Source organism: Limulus polyphemus, unplaced genomic scaffold, assembly GCF_000517525.1.
Source record: "Limulus polyphemus unplaced genomic scaffold, Limulus_polyphemus-2.1.2 Scaffold240, whole genome shotgun sequence".
NCBI lineage: Eukaryota > Metazoa > Arthropoda > Merostomata > Xiphosura > Limulidae > Limulus > Limulus polyphemus.
The window spans coordinates 347,209-371,653 of record NW_013665850.1 but is presented as its reverse complement, the minus strand read 5'-3'; the positions used below and the strand labels follow the sequence as shown (position 1 = coordinate 371,653).

At 33.3% G+C, this 24,445-nt stretch overlaps 1 protein-coding gene across 2 annotated transcripts in view; it reads right to left on the bottom strand.

Moving 5' to 3' along the window:
- Positions 1 to 22,196, bottom strand: part of LOC106478677 (kielin/chordin-like protein) — a 52,766-nt gene extending 30,570 nt beyond the window's left edge. The window contains exons 1-4 of one of the 2 annotated variants that reach the window (XM_013939235.2): positions 22,112 to 22,196; positions 4,310 to 4,354; positions 3,032 to 3,331; positions 445 to 663 (exon numbers count right to left, since the gene is read on the bottom strand). In XM_013939235.2, the coding sequence (XP_013794689.1) occupies positions 445 to 663; positions 3,032 to 3,331; positions 4,310 to 4,354; positions 22,112 to 22,169 (622 nt within the window). In that variant the 5' untranslated portion in view covers positions 22,170 to 22,196. The remainder of the gene's footprint in view (positions 1 to 444; positions 664 to 3,031; positions 3,332 to 4,309; positions 4,355 to 22,111) is intronic. The other variant, XM_013939236.2, reaches the window with a different exon arrangement.
- Between the last annotated feature and the right edge of the window lie 2,249 nt (positions 22,197 to 24,445).

Here is a 24,445-nt window from a genome sequence, read left to right as displayed (position 1 = left end):
GCCGCTGACTTATTCCACCATCTGCTTGACCAACTATCCTTCCTCTAAGAAAATCTGACAATTCGAGAGAACCTTGAGCTCTTAGCATGTTGTAGCACAATATAATTAGTGTGCCGACCATTTTCATTTATATAGTGCTCTGTGAACACAAATTAGTTAGCATAAATCAGTTAAATGACGAAAAATTAGGTGTTTATTTACTTGTGACCACTCAGTGTTTGCGTGGCAATCAAAGCAAGAGAAATGGATTATTCAATAAATTATCAATACAAAATTACAAAACAACTGTCATGATCTTTGCTGATATATGCATCTTACAACACCGTTAGTAAATGGGATCGTAGATAACGTTTCTGCATAACTTAAAAATGATTGTTCCTATTTTCATCAAATGTAAGTATTAATGTTATCATCAAAGAAACATTGTTTTATCACAAAACTTACCACATGCTGTACGGACAGAACAGCAACTTTCTTTATCGTAAATATGGTAACATCCAGGTTTAAGTGGAGGCGAGAGTAGTTCTGGGCAATCAACCGAGACACAACCCAAAACAGCGCCATCTTCAGGAGTATATCCTTGTTGGCATGTACACTTTCGACATGGATCAGTAACGACGATTTCTTGCCCAAGCTGATAAGTTTTTCCTCGAAAGGAGCACACTTTAAACAAATAGTAAAATATAATTTCATATGATTTTCAAGGTCTTCTTACAAAGTTCAATTTAAAAATTACCATGTGAAACCACCTTTGTTGAATTTCGCATATCATATGGACGTTTACATTCTGAAGTAGTTTTAAAATACAATAATCCATAATAAATAATCACAATCTAGTAAAGGGTTAATAGCAAACTTTTGTACAAAAATCATTATAACTTATAACCTTATAATTGCAATGCAAATGGAAAAATTGATACTCTCTGTATGCATTTAAATTACAATACCAATATATTCAATTGAGGATCACTTTTATAACAGTTGTACTATTTCTAACATAGCTGGATCATTCTACAACTATATCATCACAGTTAAACAAAGGGATTTTTTTCGATACAATAACAATTCTTTAGAACTGAAATTTTTAATAATGCCTTAATCTAGCATTTTCAGACCTCATAATGAATATTAGAGTCACTAAACAATCCTAAAACATGAAATATATCTTTAAAACATCTTCTTCTAAAATCACTCGTTATAACTTAGTATACCAATTCATCATCCCTGCCATACTAGTACAGAGAATTGAACAGACTTTATTAACGCGATTTTTCAATATAGAAATCAGCAAGCCATGTGACATCACTGGCCAATATAAAGTGGTGGTGGAACGGAATCTACGAGAACTACATTTTGACATTATTTGTCGTTCCGTAGTTAGGGTGACGTCACTCATAGTGTTTTGGAGAGTTAATAGCCCTTTCCAATGTAAAATGTTTATACATATAAATCATAAAGATGTGTTAATATAGGGGATTTGTAGTTTTCTAGGTAAGAGTATCCCTGTAAAACAAAAGGATATGGATCAACTGAGGTTTCAGGACCACTCAGAAAGAGTTGAAACAAATCTTACCCCAGCTTTGGTAAGCAGCGTGGCGTCTTGTAACGAGTGCGAATACACGAATACAAAATTCAGTGGCAAGAGTCGTCCGTATGCCCCAGACAACAGTATACAACATAACTAAGAAGGATCTCTGTCTGAAAAAAAAAAGAGACACGAGTCACGTGTACACAAGTTTTTTCACGACTTATCCAGGAAGGAAAGACCAACTGTGTGAACTGTATTCAGCCAGAGAAAACTGGCAGTACGTGGTGGCACTCAATGAATCACGTTCCTACCTTAATAACTGTAACAAGTCTCGTGCCATTTTGTATCAGCCCATGTGTGAAAAAGTTTTCAAAAGTGATACATGACATGTCACTGAACCTTTTTTAACGGTTTCATGATCATCTCTGATACTGCATCAGGGGCAAGTTTGGGGTCAGGAGATGAAGAGAAAGGTCAAGGTGAACTCTGATTACTATCAGATCAATGTTCTGATATCCCTGTGCCACACAGACATACCGAATTTGTGTGGTCAATACCACCCGTTAACCTGTTGCGTAACCTTCACGCAGGTGAAAAATGAAATGGGCATCCATGCTATTCAATAGAAAAATATAGCAGTAAAGCTGCCATATGCAGCTACTATGGATTTCTGTGTGATCAGAATGTTGAAATCGATGATGAGAACCATCGTCCTCGTACAGTAGGTGGATTAGGGAAAGTCTGCAGACGAATAAGAATGATTTGGATATGATAGGTTTATGAGCCTTTTGCAATATAAACTACGCTGCAACGCTATTTTCAAGATTGCGGTCGTCAGCTAGAGCATGATCGAATGTGGAAACATCGACTGTAAAAATGTGGTTATGCTCCAAAATACTTTTATTATAACGTAATCAACCATTTTTATAATTAACTATAATATGATGAAACTATGTTTATATTTAATATGGTTTATACAATAGTAACAAGGTTACTTTAGAACTAAAAAGAGACTTTCTGGGACTAATGGTTACTTGCCAAAACAAAAGTCACTCAGTGGGTTAGCGGTAAGATTGAGAATTTACAACGCTAAATTCTGGGCTTCAACTCTCCCCGTAGTAAACAAAATGAAAATAGCTCATTGTGTAGCTTTTTATTACAAAGACAACAAAAACGAATCCCAAAACAAAAAGTAATTATAGACCAATACGATTACTTTCTGGTTGTTAAAACATTTACATATACTGTTTTTTTAGACGTAGCTCTCGAACTGTGTTGATGCTCACTTGCTGCTAGACATTTGAATCTCAGTGGAGTTTTATCTGCTTATTTACTAAACATACCTTCTGAATTGTGTTATTGATTGGCTGCTTGACATTTAAAGCTTATTAAACATTTATATATTCTTTTTTTAAAATAAACCTTCTGAACTGTGCTATTGTTCAGTGACAGCTTGACATTTAAAGCTTAATAAATAATTATTTGTTCTTTTTCTAAAACTACCTTGTAAACTTTGCTGTTCTTCGTTGGCAGCTAGACATTGAAACTTTTCTGGACATTTACATGCATCTCGTTGGTCGTAGATTGGAGTACAATTCTTTGCTTCGTAATGCTTAAAGTATCTTTTTTCACAATCACAAGGGATCTGCTTCGTTTGGGTTTCAGGGTCGTTTCCTGTTTTGTTGTGTCCTTCGTCTTCCTTTGAAGAAATTCCAGGTTTCGCTATATTCAGTGGTTCAGGTTCTTGTTTCCCTTGTTTGCTTTCTCCATCAGTTCCTGGTTTTTGATTCAAGCTTATGGAGGCTAAACAACAAAATTCATTTCACCTTATATTGTTATGGACAAAACCATAAAACAAATGTATGGTTAAAGATAGAAACATATATAAATCCCAATTTTGAAGCTATTTAAATCCTACCCTTCCGTAAGCCAATAAAAACAATGAGAATACAAATAATCCAACAATCTGAAAAATGCTAATTAAAATCTCTTGCAAGTAATAAAAATACAGAAAGTTTATAATATTTAAGTATTATACGTTTAGAAAAAATAGCCTTAACATGCACTTAGCCCACCGTCTAATTTTCAATAACGTAAGGTACCAAATTGGTATAATTTTACATTTCATCAAGTGAAACAAAAATGATGGTAATGTCTTTCTTTTCTTTAAGGTTATGTTCACAGAAATCTGTGAGAGCTTAAAATAAATCAGGAATAGTAGAAAATAAATTAATTTTGGTTGGATTTAGTGAAATAATTATCTGGCTGTACAAATTGTTTTGTTTTATTGGGAAGTCAACTAATCTCCGTGTAAAGGCTATCCAAAAGGTCTTGACCACTTTTGCCTGATACTACTTTATATATACACAGAAAAAAAATGGAAAAAAAGGAATGGAGAAAGTATTAAGATATCTATAGTTGTTCAATTTCTTATGGTTTAGAACTTACTATCATCTTATTCAGGAGAGTTAGAGGAGTTATTGGTCGAGATTATTCTTTTAAAATTATATTTTGTGTTTTAAAAGCTAATATAAGCTTACGTTACAATATGTAATCTCTGTTTTGCAAATTTACCAGTATGAAATTAACCTGTGTCAGCTATTTATTAGTTCAATACTTTTAATAGTGGCTATTTTACATTTCCTGCTCATTATAAAAATATATAAATTAAAATAAATTTAAACCAGAAACAGTTGAATGAGGTAAAAAGAACAACAACAACAATGATTAACATAGTTAGCTGGTCTAGTACAGTCTTTAACAGATAAAATATTTTATTACCTTCCTCTTCTAGATTTTCCTTTTCTTGGACTTCTCTAACTGAACCTGTGTTTAAAAAAAAGCATCTAAACAACCAAAACCGAGATAGTTGTTGGTTGAATTTTGCAATTTCTTAACTTCACTGTTCTATTGATTGTACATGAAAACTGTATATTAAATTTAAAACCTGTCAAAATGGTTTCTTTAGAGGATAAAAAAGTGACACTTAAATGTCAAGTAGCTCTGATTTTATTCTAGTTTGCATTTAAGGATCAATAAATCTTGCAGACAATTGTGTAGTATAACATTGTTAAGGAAATAAATTATTATCAGTTGCCTTTGCTGTAAACCCCGCAGTTTAGAAGTGTACAAAAAATACGTTACCTTGGCTACTCGCGATGCTTGAGATAAATATTTAATATATATTCTTCCAATGTAAATGCATAACGCTCGAAAAAAATTCACTAACAAATAATTTCCGAGAAATAACGCTCAGTCGAAGTGAATTTGTTTTACGGTCTTAGCCTCTCTTGCCAAGGAAAAGACCTTGAAGAATTTGACTTGCCAGTCGAACAAGGCAAAAGTTGCAATTTTCTTTCATACTATTACTATTTCATACTACGTAGAAGTGAGTATATAACTAAAAATTAAATATTCCAGAGAAAGAAAAGACCATTTCACAAGGTACTATAAAAGAGACACATTTGTTATAAACTAAACATTGTTAAATCATTAGTTTTGTTTTTATTTATCATTATTATTATTATTTGGGATGGTAGATCTAAGACCAAAAACGAACAGATGCACAAGAAATATCATATTATTTTCTCTTCTATATTCTAAAAACAAACTGTTTTATTTGAGTAACAATATTTGGTTTCTTGACAATACGGATAACAATCTGTGCACAGAAGTAAATAAAAAAACGACTAAGACAAGCGAGGCAAAATATAAATAAATAATAGGGGATACCCTTATCTTCGTCACGTAGCTATCTTTCCAGATGAAACTACCGATACCCTATGGAGTTAAAGCACCTTGTCAGTATAGCTTATCAATTATATATCTGCCCTTCTTTTATTGTATTATATAACAGTGGCAAAAACATTGTATAATACTGATCCAAAACGTCTGACACTGAAAACATTGATCAAAAGTGATACTACTATGTATAAAATTAACCCAAGAGTGAAATTACATAACATAAGACTGCCCATCAAGCATGTTACAGCATATTTTGTAACACTGTAATACATTTTGTTCGTAAAAAAGTGAACAAAATAGGTTCTGAAGAGTGTTTCCATATTACATTCTATGAAGCTAAGGTGTGTAATTGTAATGCATTATACAGCTTAACTTCTGGATAAATCATTGCCTATATTATTATTCCTTTTCAAGTATTATTTTGAATCTTCTCTGGATAATAGATTGTGTTAGTTTCTCATAGTCTCCCAGTAGGACAGCGGTAAGTCCACGAACTTATAACGCTAAAATCCAGGGTTCGATTCCCCGCGATGGACACAGCAGATAGCTAAATGTGGCTTTGCTCTAGTACCAACAAACATTTCCTGTAAATATGAAAACAACAACAAAGATCATTACCTGGGGAGTTGCCTGTTTACCTTATTTATATTTGTATCCCTTTAAGAATGTTAAATTTAATTATTAACGAGCAAAGTTTACGTTCTCAGATTTCGGAAAATAAATATTGATAGCAACACTTACAGACAGATAAGGATATAAAAATCACCCAAGCGCTTTCGAAAGGTAGACCTTTCTTCTTCAGGAGAAAATCATCGTGTAGAGCAAAGTGTGAAATAAAGTGATGTCTGAGTGACGTCATACTGGTCAAGATGGAAGTCAGGAAGTGTAGCTTTCAATATATTGCCATAAGTTGTTTTGTAATAGAAAAACATTTTTTGTAGCTTTCAAAGAGATATAATTTAACATAAAAGCACTTTAAGGGACGTCTGAAAAACTAAAAATAATCCAAAACCGTCACTTTATAACGCCCCCACGGGTGAAAGATCGAGCATGTTTGATGTAACAGGGATTCGAACACGCGACCCTAAGATTGCGAGTCGAGTGCCCTAACCACCTGGCCATGACGGGCTCTTACTCATCTAAACTTCCCTTATTTACTCTAATGCGACATAAATAGTTTAATTATCCGATCTTCGTAAAAACTGTCTGTAATATTTTCGAAACTGAGTTTATTAAGAATTATTTCTTTACACTACATATTGATATCATAAAAGGGTGATAACAAAGGGTTTTAGAAATTAAACCTTAAAGAAAAGGTTTTTTTCTGTTATTGCTGTTAAGCGCAAAGCTGCATAATAAACTATTTGTGTTCTGCCCACCGCGAGTATCGAAACCTGATTTTTCGTATTATAAGCTATAGATTTGCCGCTAAGCCACAGGGGGAGCTAGAGAAGAAAAATCACGTGAAAGACAAAATATAAATAGTTATATTTTGATTTTTCTGCTTGTTTTAAATTTCGAGTAAAGCTACTAAGGGCTATTTGCGCTAGCCTTACATAATTTAGAAGTGATAGACTAGAGGGAAGTCACCTAGTCAATACCACCTACCGCCAACTCTTGGGGTACTCTTTTGCCAACGAATAGTGGGATTGACCGTCATATTATAACTTCCTAATGGCTGAAAGGACGAGCATGCTCCAAGCAACAGGCCATGCCAGACTCTGTTTATATTTTGAAGTGATGGAGCTGCATAGAAATGAATATTGGAACATTTTTTAGCCCCCCAGTGGCACAACGGTATGTTTGCGGACTTACAACGCTAGAAACTGGGTTTCGATACTCGTGGTGGGCAGAGCACAGATAGCCCTTGTGTAGCTTTGTGCATAATTAAAAACAAACAAACAAACAAACATTTTTTAAATCTTCTTTGCGAATAACACCAAACAAGTATTTGAAAAAATGAAAACTTATCAGATGTAAAGTATTTCTGGATTAAGCATTTTTGAAATAAAGGTAGAATTATTTTTTTACATTACATGTTGAAAGGTGATGTGTGTGCAAGTGTGAGGGTCGCACTCGACAGCTCATAAGGGTTAAAGTAACACCTTCTAGTATTTTACTTTTATATTGTTTTATGGTAAAGTATTTCTAACAGTTTACAATTTTCGTAATGTTATATGTTTAGAAACGGTAAGCTCTTTTTTTATTGTTTGTTTGTACTTAATCATAAAGCTACACAATGGACTGTGTGTGTGCTGTGACCCCATTGGGTATCGAAACCCAATTTTGAGTGTTATTAGCTTAAAGATATACCAATGAGCCACTTGAAACAAACATGTTTTATCTCATTAAGTTGAAAAGTTACATACGTAAATTCCAAAGTATCATGTAAAACTGATAGCCCTCAGAGGCTAATAAGATCAAAAGATAGTTTTCTTCCTGTAAATTTCTTTGTTGATAATGTAAAAAACACTAATGACTATCAAAAGTTACTGAAGACAGAAGGTAACTATGCAAAATCATTGCAGTTTTATCCTATGATCAAACAAGTAAATATTTCTTTCAACTTTGTAAAATTTCACTTGGTTCTAGCTAACTACTCAAACACCTGGAAAACCTCTGTGGCTGCTTTTAACTGGTTATTCTTGTTCTGCTCTTTCCTGTTGTCCTCTTCTTTTTCATCACGTAGCACAGGCCTCCATACACTTCATTGGCTGGCTGTGTATTCAATCAGTGGTCTATTGAAACATGTAAATGCTCCAATGTACATATCTACATTGGTGTTCTGCTGAACAACGGAGACCGATTTCATAGAAAAGCTAAGTGAAAATCTTTTCTGGGTTTATTCTTGGATAGTCCTCGTAGGCTTGTGTGTTTAATAGACTCAACAGAGGTCACACTGCTCATTACACTGGTTTCAATTTCGTTACAACTGGCAGATAACTTGGTATGCTTTGGACTGGACATTTTTGTCCTAGTCTCTCCTCTTGTCTTTTTATTTGTGTCATATGGACCAAGCGTCTATACACTTCATTGACAGGTAATGTTTCAGCCAGTGTCCTACTGCAAAATGTAGTGGACCAAGATTGATGCCAGCACCATTATCAGAAGTTCTACATTCTGTTGCTCTTGTGCTCAGTCACATAGATACAGGGAACACCAAGATTTAAATAGAGGCTCCAATACTCATATATTCAGTGATGGTGGTCTCCCAAACAGTGAAGGCTGATCTCATAAAAGAGCTTTATGAATATCATTTTCAGGGTTTCTTCAGTGTCTCTACAAATTTTAACTCTTGGATGGTCCTCTTACGCATGGGTATGTATTGTAATAATCAGAAGCTCACATTAATCATTATATTGGTTGTCCATTTTGTTACAACTTTCAATGGATCAATATAGGGACTTTTGGTACTCGAATGCCAAGAAGGAATTACTGAAAGCAGTGATGCCTTAATGACTATACCCACAAGTTGGTAGGTCATCAATATGTTTAGAGTGATTCCTAGGAATTTGGGGAGCACAAAGTAATCCCTTGAGTCAAAGAAAATGCGATCTTTCATAGTTAGAACAAACAATGGGCAGAAGAAACAGTCATACAACAGAAAATTTAGGTTGGTCAAATTAAAGAACAAGATAACCAGAAACGTCAATCTTATATAGTAAAGTTAGTACTTAGTTTCTTAAATTTCAGAAGTCTGATTAATAGCATTGCACTGAAAATTGTAAAGCCAGATTACAGTTTAAATCTGTTATAAAAGCAGATGTTAGACGTGGACTATTAAAGTACTGCTTTAATCAAGTGAATTAAATGCATCACTAACACCCATGTATGCTCTGGTCCAGGAGGCTCCATATGAAACCTAAATTTCCCATATATAAAGTCATGCTCCCTACTGGGCCATTGCCAAGTGATGGTACAAGCTAACATTGCTACTACTTACATACAAGTAAGTCTTCTTCCATTGTGCAATTGTTAAAAAACAGATCCAGTTTGAATGGAGAAAGAATAGAATCGGACTAGCCATTGTACCAATGTCATCCTCTAGTTTCTCGCCATAATAATCAATACAAAAACATCTTGTTTTAATAAAAATGTGTTCCACTACAAATGTGTACAACTTGAAGCAACTACCAAGCAATGCCACCCAGGTGTTTCTTGTTGCCACAGGCTACACGGTCTACAGTACCACGTGTTCTGATTGCAACATTTACCAAATAGTAATATTAAGAATAATTTCAGCAAAACTGTAGACTTATCAGATATTTCTATCTATATGATTGAACGTGTCATATCAAACCATCGGCAACGTCGGTAAACCAAGTAACACCTAATGGGCTTTTCACATATAAATTAACTCATATTTATAAATTCTAAAATTCCGTCCAATTGATAATATTATTCAGTTACATTACCAAACCATTACTCAATAAAAAATCCAAATATCACAACTATTTGAACTTTAAAATTCTTAAACGTTCTCTCACTTGATATTTCTATAATGTGACCAAACTGAATAAGTGTTTTACTTCATATATCACTATCTCATCATTTGGATTATCTGTTTTTGACAGCTATTTCCTCGTGTATATTACAACTCAACATAATAAAATATGAACTAATACACATGCATTGTCGTAATAAATGTGTGACACCACACCCACACAACGATATGTATATACACACATACATATAATGTCATATACAGCCATGACGAGAGAATTAGCTCAAATGATTCCTCCAAAAATCAACATCATGTATCCTTGTATATGGTTTTTTTTCCTTCTTATACACTCTTTGATACATTAAGGTCAAATTAATTATTCTTTAAAGGATGAATGGGTCCAACAGTTATCACAAGATTCGAGAAAAAATATATATTACAAAGTAATTTTAGTTTTCTCTGAATAAATGAGCCTATGTGAATAAAATAAAGATACTTGAAAAAATATAAAATACAAATAAATAATCTTTATTATAGCGTCAATATAATTTGTGTACTTGGTTGGTTGATGAAGTGCAGTCATTTTTTATTGGATTAGATGCCCATCTTCCTCGAGATTCTATACCAGACTGTTTAAATCTAACGTTCTTTACTTTACAGGTAACATCAGATTTACCTAGCACTACATATGTAAGTAGTCGATCTCATTCAAACATAATAAAAGGTTGTACCCTAAATATATCACCTGCATACCATTGGAGTACACAACTGTATACATTCTTGAACAATGTACAGCTTTACACCCACAACTCCCATGGAATTTATCTCAAGAGAATGACAAAGGAAAAAAGGCAAGGCAACTAAAACGTAAGCAGCTTAACAACTTTCTTGGTCACGTGTTATGCGAAAATTGCACACAACAGAATAACGGACAAGTTTATAATAATACTACATTAAAATAAGGAGGTAGAAAATACATGGTACACTTATATACCACATTGTATATAACAGACTGGATGATAATTCACGTACCACCATGAAAGCCTCAGTAACCACGGTTACTAGCTATGTCTTAATACCTCACACACTTGACTCTTTTTCCTGACATCATCGTATTAACTAATCACAAGTAAAGTTCGGTGGATTTTATAATATCTAAGCTACAGTTCATGTAACATGGGTTAATATTTGTGCTGTTCATGCTACATACATCAATACAATATATACTTACAATTACACAAGCTAAGCATGATTTTCTGCAGTAAAATTAATTGACTGTCTTACACAGCCACAAAAAAAGCAAACATGCAATCATGATATCATACACTCATCTGTCAGTCAATTCATTCAGGTCAGTAGGCATCAAGGAGAAATCATACAAGCAATTTTTAGTGAAAAATGAAGTTTTCTTTATGATTTATCATAGCCTGATTCTTCTTCTATGTTAATCAAGAACTAAATTCCCACACTGTAAAATCATGTACAGGTCTCATAAACGTGGGAATAAATGTCACATAAATTTTGCTCCTTCATACACACAAAAAAAATGATATCAGGTGCTTTCTCGCACAAACACCCTGCAAATTTTATCACAACATTACACGTGCATGTTTGGAGGCAAGGATCATAAAGTCCTTTCAGCATACAGATGTATTAAAAATCGTTGTGATCATTTGTAGTCATGCTAACTGTAAATGACCTAGGTATTTGATATAATACATAGCTTTCCTAACTATGATATAGTCAAGCAGCTATCAAACAATGTATTGGAGATATCTCATAATGAAATTCTACTCAACAGCCTTTTCTAACTGCTGATCTGAGAACTAATTCAGCCATAACAACAATGTGGTCAATTTTAAAATCATGGCTGATCATTAATGTATCATACCAAAAAATACAACGTCGCCTAACTCTTGTTCTCTGACTCAAACTATTCTATTCAGGATTCATGGTCTAATTATTGTATGAGAATCTCACCAGTGATTTATTACTTGAGCTTGACAACAGGCTTAATGAGCTTATACATGCTATTGCATCTCCTGTAACTCATAGTTTGATGGATTGACGTGTCTGAGAATGAGATAAGAATTGGTACAGCCAAAAATAGGTTGATGCCGTGGAACATGGAACTTTTGTTCCTTCTCTGCCCTTTCTTAACATCCTTCAAATAGCACTGTCTTACCCAGCTACTGTCGTGAAAATTCACGTTTCAACAAATTTGAACCTCAACTGCTCAATATATTAAATATGTACACAGAATTTCATCTGAATTAAAAGCCAAAAATACATCGGATTCTTAGGGAGCTGTATTTCTCCACTAAACATAAATAAGTCTGGTGAACACCCAAAACTTCTTATCCATTGCACATTACGCCATCGTGAGGTGTGGCAAGTATTCATATATCATTTCAGTCAGGATTAACAAATTTTGCAACCATACACTCGATAATAGGTATTACTTGTTCTGCTAACTTGTCAAGCTTAGGTGTGTTATGATGAAGTGGATTTCTTTACTACACCAAATTCTTTACTCAATTAACTTTGGTTCATATGGACTTTACCAAATTCTCGAACTCATGGTACCAGTGGTTCAGCTAGCACACCATAGATGAACTACGCTAATGTATCAACCGATAGATAACCTTCAGGTCACTTGGTGAACTAATCAATATTGGCCATCAACTAGCGATTACTTTATTCAGTACCTAGAAAGGAACAGCTATATAGAGGGTATTCTTTCTTCACTGAGAAAACTAATTATCATAAAAGTTGGTTTTAGGGAAAGGTGGTTATCAGCTCCATCACCGTCACCTTGAGAATTTGAGCTATCATTTCTAAGCATTTAGTGAAGTTCCAAAAGCCCAGTGTAAGATATGATAGATATATTTCAGGGGTAGACTTATGCAACATATGTTTCATGTAAGTAAGTAGATATGGTATCAGAAAATTATGGTTAAATACTATATCCCTGTTGAAATAAAAAATAGCATTTCTGGCAGAAGGCTGTTAATCCAAATTCGATAGTATTAAACTCGAAAATGATAGACAATCAAGTTATTGTTTTTCTTTAATTTAATATATAAAAATTGTAAGATTACTCATATGTATATATGTATGTGTGTTTTCATGTTTTATTAGTGATAAGTATACAGCTCCCACAGTACTTATGGTTTGCACTTAGGTAGATAATCACACTTTAGTGTATTTTATGGCTAACTAATAAAGATCATTCACAGGTCATGAACATGATGACTGTAACTCCTGCTAGCCACGAGTAACTAGAGATGCTCATGTCACCATCACTAGCAATATAAAAATGACTTGCATCTCTCTATTTAGTCATTTCATTTTGTAACTGAAGACACTCTTATAATCGTACTAAATTGAAAAGTGTGTCTAAAGCATTATATTTAAAAATTTAACCATGAATTGCACGAACATTAAATAAGAAATTGAAAAAGAAGAAGAAACATCCCAGAGAATGACACTAGAAGTAAAAAACGTTTGATGAGTTTGACGAAAAAGAAATCTTTGTAACATTAATATTTCTAGTGAAAATAAATCCAAGAAGATTTCCCAAGCAAAAATTATAGTTTTAGTAACGATAAAAATTCTCTGAATAAGAAGAGTAACACAAAATTAGAAAGTGGAGAAAAAGAGTGTATTACAAAAGACAATCCCTTTATTTACAGGTCCTAGCTGATGATATCAGAACAGAAACAAAAACTTACAAGATGATGCTTAGGAAATTAAACTGAAGAAGATGTTACTTAAAAAGTATTAATGAAAATTTAGAGAAGAATATATATACATAAAATTAACACTCTGTCAACAACTCCAACCTAACCCCATTCACAAATTCGGCATACAAAACAAACAAGTGTTAAGGCATGAAGATGAATATGATGAGATGTTAACGTTTCAAGCATATACAAAAAAGAAACATTTACTGAATTGACTGCTGGAGCAAACACTTAGTTAATGATGAGTTGCTCATTAAATAAGAAATAAACCAAGAAAACATATAATTTTAATACCCAGTCTGCGAGTTAGCGAGACACGTTTGATATCAGGATGCTTCCGAAACAAAGCTTTATGGCATTCTCTTTCTTAATGCTGGATAAGGATTTAAACTTCTTACGATAACTGGAATCGGAATTGTCCACCAGCATGGTTGAATTCGCACTAGTTTCCAGGCTATGATGGAGTGAAACATATACCTCTTCCAAAATTTTACACAAAACACAGTAGTAACAGCACATGTTATACAATACAAGATCTGATTACTCAGCTTTATAAAGCCGTTTTCTTCTCATTTTCCGCAAGTTCTGTCGATAAAGGTGGCAGGGGAAGCTCAACAAAGCTTATTTTTTGTTGTAAGGTGGATACGTGTAGTACCTGCCTGAACGTGAATACTTCTACCTTTTTGTGGAAAAGCGACAAATTGTGAACAACTCCCTAAACTCCACATCTTCATGACTAAATACTATTGAGAGGTGAGATATTTTGACAGTATAGTGTGATCTTATGGGGGTTAACAGGTCGAGACCTATATCGAAGTAAATTTGTTTATTTTAACTTGAATATGGTAAATCATGACAATCTGTTGTAAACTACCCAATCCCCGAATTTGGTTCACAGTCTGGATGCTAAATGACCCCATAATACTATATTAAATGTGTGTATGCGATTGGTAATTGGCAAAAAATAGAAACAAAGCAAAATTAGATTAATGCATGTTGTGAGTCTAAATATCCCTGGCGCAGGCTCAGGTGAAATCTCCTTCCCAATGCATGATCAGTTTGTTTCTTTTCTGTTCCTCTAGTTACCACTGTGTATCCATAGAAACCTCCACTTATGAATTGTTTCCTGATTCGTTTAATTAAATCCAGTGAGTGAAGTACCTTGGAATCCGTTTTCTTCACGAAGCTATGACTTACTAAAATACGAGTACATACAAACTCAATAAAGTATAGAGGTTAAAACACTAATGAATGGTGTCGTGTGTGCATGTATCTGTAGGCGGGTCTAAGTCTCCTTGGTGTGAAAAGAGTCCTAATAAGTGTTATGCATTATGCTTCGAGTCCATAATACAGAAGAAAGCCTTGTAAATCGACTGTTTGATCAGTATATTTTTTCTGTACTTTCGTGATGATTTTCTTCCAGAAGCATTTCTATTTTTGATCTGACGTTAAACAAAACAAAAGCAGAATGATCACATCAAAAGACGATGACTTCTTGAGACAGTATGGTTTTAAAATAACTCATACAACAGCCATGAAAGAGACTTTCCCATCTCACTGTGCATTCTAATCAAGTCAAAAACGTCTTTTCATGAATCACTTAAGTCCTAAGTATAAGAAAATTGTTTAAGATAACTCATGGTGCTGATTGGCAATCTCCAATACTGACTAGTCAATCATTAATCACGTCTGGACTTACTTAATTGTCCAATAATATTAGGACTACACTAGATCACTCAGTAACTCCATTCCGCAACTGGTGGAAACATTTCTTTGGCATAGTTTTGGCCGTAATAAGTAAAGGAGAGTTGTGTAAGACTTATGTTAATACCCAAAGTTGCTATAGGGTTTTAAAGTAATTAAACTTTGGTAGAAAAATGTATAAATAATTCCAATGAATACTTTTTGATTATTAACAAAGAATTGCTAGTGTACATCCAGTATGGTTGTGCCACCACCTCGTGCGTCCAAGATCACCATACCCATTGAAGATCAATCCGACATGAATAATATTTGTTTAAAACGGTCGCTCCAACTGAGGTTCGCCATCTTCGACATCAACCACGTGTAACGTAGCAGATGTCCAAGATGGCTGTGCTCACAGGTGGGTGATGTATACATCTATATTATGATCAAACAAACCTAGTCAAGCACCAATTCTACTAAGAGGTACAAAAGGTATTCATCAAAAATAAAATGTTATAGAACAAGTTGGTTGAAAATAGTTGCACCCAAACTTTACACACTTGTAACTAACGGTAGCATTATTGTACAGTAATTACGCCTCTTTTATTTCCACCGTTAGAGAATACGTGCAGACTCTATTAACTTACTGTATACCAAGAATAAACTCCTTCCCACAAAAAGAACGTGTATGCCGTGCTTAGCACTTTCTATTAACCTACATTTCTGTAAAGCTACCTACATTGCATACACACATTTTCACGTGTCAAAACCACGAAAATGTAGGTCGGTAACCCAGAAGAAAGTAAGCAATAACCTGAAACCTGCCATTGTTACGTGCAGCCAAGTTGGTTCGGTTTCCGGGTTGAATAATAATATTAACACTTTCAAGAAACACGATAAAACAGAACTAAAAAACTGCCCAAAATTTCATACAATTGCTACACTATAGTATCGTGATACTTAGCATGATGAATATACCAGCTACAAGTATATATCGTAAAATATTTAACACCAATAGATACCAGCTACTTTCCCACATTGTAGCATACAGCACTACTTCATACCAACTACAACAACCGTAAGTGAAGTATCTAGTTACAGATTTACCAGCACTTTACACCAGTCTAGACCATCTCCAACCGGAGATCATAGAACTCCAGGCCGTAATATTTAACACAATTCATACCGGTGTTAACGCCAGGCCGTAACATTTAATACCAATTGATACCAGCTACTTAACAGTTTATGCCAGTACTTTACACCACTCTAGACCATCTCCAAACGGGTACCATAAAACCAATAACCGATTTATACCAGCGTTAACGCCAGGCCGTAATATTTAAGACAATTTATACCATAACAACAACGATCAGTTATAACATCACTTTACACCAACTGCTGCTTTAAACATAGTTATAAACATCAATTTACCCAATAATGTAATATTTAAACCAAATTCGTAAGGTATAACCAAAGCTATTTGTAAATCTCTGGGATTTTAATCGTCGAAACACAACAATTCATATTTAAAAACACAATCAGGTAAAATTCAAGTGTTTAGGCATCTTGATAACAGAAACTGAACAGCGCCAACACTCAGGCTTTAAATGAACAAGTAATTATTAAGAACTTCAGACCAAGAGTATACAAATTAAAACAAACCAAAATAGATATATCTTAAGGAAGATAATTCAGTATATCAAACTAAAAAATACTCAATATCATGTAATAATACTCCCAAAAACGTAATATACGATGATCGCATTGCACTGGATCATCAGCTTGACAATATTTCCGACATGTCACGAGGTTTGGCTGGTCCTAAAACAACGTACTGTTACATAAAATAATTATTTGAAAGTTATGTTCAACATTATAATTAATATGAAAATAACTGAAGAAAAATGAAATAATTTCTTACTTACAAAACAAAATAATTAATTACTCGTGAACTATGTATACAGTTATTAAAGATTTATTTTCATGAGCGTTTGATAAAGGAAAATATGCATTTAAATCAAAAAGAAACATCAGCTTCGAGAAAACTTTAACTATATAATTTAACAGAATACCACATTTTATATCGACGAATATTTGGAAACAAATATCTTTCCCATATTACAGATAAAAAGCTAAGGTAATTAAAGTTTAGTTTATCTTTTGAGGTAACTGTAACTAGAAATGACGTAGACTCATGGAAATGTAAACAGTTTGAAATGAAAGTGCCCTTGGAAACAACGTGTGCTTTTCACAAGTTAGTCTTGGTTAAAGGCTGGGTTTGTTCTAAAGACATCGGAATTAATGGTCTGAACACAAAATACGCTTTATTGTCAGAACTGTAACGAAAAAATAATCAAGGTAAATTAAAACGGTATTATTTTTTATTTTTTACTCTTAATACATTATAATCGGTTATAATTCGCTCGCCTCGAAGACTTGACAAGTTACTGAGGACTGATACATAACTAAACTATTACGTTAATTACTAGTGATTTTTACCATTACTTACCCTTAAACGTACTTAACGTTAGAATAAAATACCACAGGTGGAGTAGCTAAAAATGAGTATTAAAGCTATAAATGTCTAATCGCTTAAATCAGGGGTTTGATTTCCCTCAGTGGGCACAGCAGATAGCCCAATGTGGCTTTGCCATATAAAAAAATACACGCTACAAATACTTCTATTAATCATCTCTAAAACGTGGGATAAGTTAAGTGCAGCATTGGCAGGGTCTGTGATATGTCTTAGCATATTGTTGCTAGATTATTCAAATATTTTACTATAACACTTTTTTATAATAAAATTTGTTTGTGTCCTGTTCCAATAGCTCGTGTTATAGTATTCGTATATGAAGTTGTTTTAAAGTCAGATAGATTAAAGTAAATGGAAACACTCGTAAATATTTTCAAATTTAACTATATCATTGTTAATTTTGCGTTTAAAATTGTAACTAAGAACAGGTCATGTACAGTCTACTACATATACGTATGCATCGCTCTTGTTTTCATATATATAAAATTATAGATTTCATGAAAGGTACGACTTACATAGCCTCACAACATTTTTATGAACTCGAGCACATGACAACATACTTTTATAGAGAACAGGCTTTTATACCCCTCTGGATAACGTAGTTACATAAAGATCAGAATTTTATACCTCTCATGAAAACATTTCTATAGAGGTCAGGTTATTCTATCTCTTGGGACAACGTATTTCTATGAAGATTAGACTGTTCTATACGCATGATACAGATAATTGCCTTTTAGTAATCTTATAGGCAGGCATCTTAACAGTTCAGAAAACCATTATTCCAGTATTCCACATGACATACAAAAACTAATCGCAACATATACGGACGCAGAAACCTGTACTTTTAGTAAAGCATAAGAAGTTGTGGAACCTGTTTGTGTTTAGGTAACGTACCTGTTATGCTTAACAAGTTGGCCAGTCTATTCAAGGTTTTAATGTTGATGCTACAGCGATCTCGTCTACTTATTTACTTTATTAGGAAAGTCGAAGTGCTTTGTCGAGAAAACTTCACTAATATTTTTTTGTTTCTTGCAGAATATCAAGAAATATAAGTTTTATTTTGCATTTTAGAATTTTTTTATAGTTTTAGACATTCTTAACCATAAAATTATAATCAAGACAAAACATTATAGTGACTTTTTTTCTAAACAACTTTGCAAAGCAGGGTTTTTAAAATAGGTTAAATAACTACAGTTTTTAATAAGTAATTCTGGAAATTTGCTTCTTTTGATTTTTATTAAAGATTCGAAATTTTAAAAAATGCGTTCTAATTAATATCAATAATTGTCTGATAAACGTAAAATTAGATCAAAGAACCTTTATTCTTAATATTAACGACCTATACAAACATTTAAGTAAAAATATTTAATTTTATCCTGTATTAATTCACACTGTATTTGTTTGTTTGTCCGCAAACTCCTCCCACAGTTTTCTAGACCAAACTTGGTATGCGGACTCTGGGGGCTTGGGGGTGTTCTTACCTATCGAAGAGGTACTAAGTGAGGTTAAAACGCACCCGTATGATCACTTAAGCATCATAAAGGTCAGGTAGAATGTTTTAATGGTCGTTTAGCCAATGTCTAGCACTAGATTTTGTGTCTCTACCCCTCCTTGGTATCTCTACTACACCTGGAGGGTGTCGTAACAAAGTTTAGTTTCAAGTATGGACCTCCATTGGAACAGTTATAGAAGTAATTGGGAATAATGGACAAACTTGATCGGTACATTGGAGGTTCTGTGGATCTTTAGTCCTACAGCGAAGTACGAGTATTTATGTTAGTTGGGTTAATTTGTAGTATAGTAAAAGTATACTACGTCTGTTCTATATATATTCTATCCATTTACTGCTTCAACAAAACAATTGTTCGCAATACAAAATATGACCGTTACCTAGTACGGTGTGTGATGTTATGTAGTATTAAGAAATTGATGTTTTAACATATGAAATCAATCCAATAAAATAAACACAAGCTTGTGGCATGTCAAGAACAGATATCTCTATCTTATAAAGTATGGGCTAAATATAACTTTTCTGTCGCAGCGTCCGATCATGGAAGCTAATTATTGTTTCGTGGGGTAGTTATAATGTATTAGTTAGATATGTGGGACTGCTGAGAAACTGTCATAAGAAGCAAAAAAGTTTCGGAAACTTGTGATAAAGAGAGAAGGTGAACTGCAAACTTAGTTTTCGTTTTTTGTTTTAAAACAGATCTGAAATGAAAGCGCCCAGAGTTATTAGTGAAGCCCTGTCTTTGTTGTACCTTCTGCGACCTGATGATCGTGTGCTTTCAATCAAGTTGTTTAGAAGCCTCAATTCATTTTGAAGTTATAGTTCATTAAAATGTGTCTTTCCACTTTTACTTCTTTAAATATAATTATTTGAATTTAATTTTCTATTCAGGTAGGATTTACTTTTTCTTAACTCCATCCCAATCCCCGATGCAATGTTCATCCATTTAAAACATCATCCACCGTGTACTTCATTCTTTAGTTTCTCCAGTCAGTAAAGGGTTTTCAACTACACACCGTGATTTATTTCTTTCATTCAACTTGCAACAAACCATTACACCTGTCGTTACACTATTACACCCTCGAATCTCTAGTTACCTTTCATTGAACTTGCAATTACGACTCAGAAATCTTGGGATTTTAATGTGAATTACGTGACGCAGGAAATGCCTTATTCACCATAAAAAGTTTACTAAGCACGTACGCTTTGCAGCTTGTATTAAAAACAAAACATACTTCTGAGCTGTTCGACGATTCACCGTATACACTAAATACATATTAAACATTCGATAGGAATTGCTGGAATATTATCAGATGAATAAGTACACGCAAATACTTATACTACAACACGTTTTTTCCACTCTGTTTACTCAGTTGTTTATATATGAAGAAAGAGTATTATTGAGAGAACTTTCTATCTATTTATTCTGTTTAAATAGCTTGCTGTTCTACCTAACATTCCATCTCTATGTGCCTGTATTCTAGTCAAAGCTAATTCTTAACTCTTTTTTTTTTTTAGATCTATATCATACCAAATGAGACTCAGTAGTTTACTATAATAATGTGATCAATCTTATTTTATTGTAAGTAATTTATCAATTTTAAGTGGCTTTAGTAGAATGTTTTGTTTGCGAAAAACTATCTTGGAAAATCTCACTTTCTATAATAACTTTCCATATACATTTATTTATTCGAATACAAGATACGAAACACTAGAAAAGCGTCATATTTGAACTAAATATTCGCCGTTTCAAAACATTAATGCAAAGTTATAAGTGTTTATCAAACACGGAACTTTTAACTTTTCTGTAATTAAAGCAAACAGAAAAGAATTTAACAATTTTCAAAAAGAACATGAAAAAATTAACAATTTTCATAAAGGACATGTTATGAATTAACAATTTTTATAGATTACGTGTTATGATCTAACAATTTTCATAAAGGACATGTTATGAATTAACAATTTTTATAGATTACATGTTATGATCTAACAATTTTCATAAAGGACATGTTATGAATTAACAATTTTTATAGATTACATGTTTTGATCTAACAATTTTCATAAAGGACATGTTATGATCTAACAATTTTTATAGATTACGTGTTATGATCTAACAATTTTCATAAAGGACATGTTATGAATTAACAATTTTTATAGATTACATGTTACGATCTAACAATTTTCATAAAGGACAAGTTATAAATTAACTTCTATGTGTTAATCAAGATTAACAAGCAACAAACCTAGAATATATGGAATTGTGTTGGTGATATCAATTAATATGTTAAAATTGTTAAAGTGTAATAATTATTACAAAACTCTACTAAGTGCCCTCAGGTTTCATTACGTCTTGTAATGAAGACTAGTAAATAGAATGATTACTAACATTCTCTAATGATGGCCAGTAAGTTCATAATGTGGCCAATATTAAAAACAATCCTTAAGAAATCCCATGTAAGCCTATAGTTAGGACGAGTAGCATTATTAGCTTGTTTGTTTTGAATTTCGCGCAAAGCTACACGAGGGCTATCTGCGCTAGCCGTCCCTAATTTAGCAGTGTAAGACTAGAGGGAAGGCAGCTAGTCATAACCACCCACCGCCAACTCTTGAGCTATTCTTTTTACCAACGAAAAGTGGGATTTACCGTCACATTATAACACCCCCACGGCTGAAAGGGCGAGCATGTTTGGTGTGACGGGGATTCGAACCCGCGACCCTCAGATTGCGAGTCGAGCGCCCTAACCACCTGGCCATGCCGGGCCAGCATTATTAGCATCGCCGTTTGTTTACCTTCAAGATACGTTAATAAAAAATTGACAGGAAAACTACGAGGAATTCGTTTTTAAGATCTGAAAATAAATATTAAGAATTATATACAACTTATCTCTAGTACAAGTGTAATAGATATGTATAAACTTACGTGCAAAACCTTGGCATAAAAGTAAAAATAAAATCAAGCTTCTGAAGAGCAAACACATGATCCTTTCTGCTAAAACGAAGGGAATGGAACTTATCATAGAAGCACGTAGGTTGTTTAAAGTTTAAACAAAAGTGGCAGGTGGCGCTATGCGTCAAGATTGTTACGTCATTTAGAAGTATTCTTGTCCTTTCGCTTCCTCTCTCTGAGGCAGAACTCGCTTGGACAATAAAAATCGTTAAGAAATATGATTTAATTTTGCATTTTTGCTGTTCTTCTGAAATACAAAGATAATATTTTGAAATAAAAATATTTAAATTTGTTTAAGCATTTGATGGTACAAAGGTAACAAGTACGTACTTTCCAACTCTCTTATATTCTCATTTGTAGTTTTCATGTGTTCTGTTATTTCTTCTATATATTTATTTAATATACCTGTTTTCACTTCCATTACTTTAGCTACTTTTCTTTTTTCAGTCATCTTCTATTTCTTGTTTTTCTTCTCCCTTTTGTCTTTATGTTTCACATCAAGTTCTTTCTTTAATTTTGTCTTTTTCTAGTTTCCTTCAGTCCATGTTCCGCTATATTTCAATTTATTTTTAAACTGTAATTCTTCCTATTTTCTTTGTTATATTTTCCTGTTTTTAATTTTTCACTACAGGCTCTTCTTTTTCCTTTCTCTCTCTCTCGCCTATCTTTTCCTCGACGTTCTCTCTTTTTCATTTTGTCTTCTGTCTTTCATATATTTTCAATGAACGTTCATCCTCTTTCATAACTCTTCCGTTTTCCTTTTGTTTTCACTACAAGCTCTCCCCTTTTATGACTCTCTCGTCTTTCTTTCTTTCCTGTCTTTTCCTTTTCTCCTGCATGTTCTCACTATTTCTTTGCTATTCTATCTCTTCAAGTTTCATCTTGCACTGTAAGTTTTTTTCTTCTCCTGGGTTGGACGTGTCCTAATGATTAGTATATCGAGTATATCATTTGGATTGACAGAAATCACTAAATTAGATAGGAAAATTAGGCAATGTAGTTTTAGAGGATTTTGCACGTGCCAGGTACATTTGCCCTTACCACACACATCCACTTAATTTATATTTTTGTGTTTTTAATTTGTTGATATGAGTTATTAGCGCTATACACAGACTTAATCTAGTATTTTTAGAAGTCACTTATGAGAATCTGTATTTTCATATTAGTTATTACTTAACTACAACGTTATTATTAATCTAATTATCGGTTGTGAAATATTTTCTCTTTTTGTTTTTAACAGCTGCTTGAACAGCATCCAGTTCATCGTATTCATCTCCATCCATTGTTAATTACATTATCGGTTCAGGAAATGTTTTTCTTTGTTTGTTTTTACAGCTGCTTGTACAGCTTTCAGTTTGGATTGAATGATTGAATTGTGAATGGGGTCATATCCAATCTGTTGATAGAATATTAAACTTTTGAGATGTTATTCTTGAATACATAACAACAGTAATTCGTATGCCAACTCTTTACATACGTATCAGTGTCATCCTGAATGGATGTTTCTTCTACTTCCATCAGATGTATACCTTCTTCGTGATTTTCACAGTTAAATTACAAAAGAATACTTCATAGATATATATCATAATACTAATAATAAGGTGTTCGGTTCCTAACACCAATTTACAATGACATAAATACGTGTATACTCCTAACCCTGGTAAGCATAAGCATTTCAAGTTACTTATTGCTGGATTTACACTCATCGTATTCAAAAACTGCTTGTGATCATGAATAGTTACTCATAAATTACACTAAAGCATGATTACTTACCTTAGAACGATTCATAAATAGTGTGGATGTATCACTAATATGAACATAAAAAGATACATTCTTGGTTCACCCAACAATGTTTACCTGTTAACTAAATCTAAACGCCGTCTATCAAACTATCACGTTTTGATTAAACAGAAAAAAAATAGTTCTTAGCTCTAATTCTTTATTCAATAACGTAATATTAAGTCACGTGGCTGGCTATAAGTAGTCTTGGCAATCGCCAAGGCTACTTTTCAAACTGACATTTTTCATCATTTTTTTTTTTTTGTCAATGGATAATGTAAGAATGAAAAACGAAAATTGATTGGTAAATGGTAATACCTTATTGCTTCAATAACAATACAGACTTCTTAGAACAGCCAGCCTATCCACATTTGTGAATGACGAGAGGAAATCAGCTAACTTGTTTGTTTGTAGTTAAGCACAAAACTAGATAATGGGCTATCTGTGCTCTGCCCATAACGGGTATCGAAACCCGGTTTCTAGCGTATTAAGTCCGCAGACATACCGCTGTGCCCCTTCGATACATTC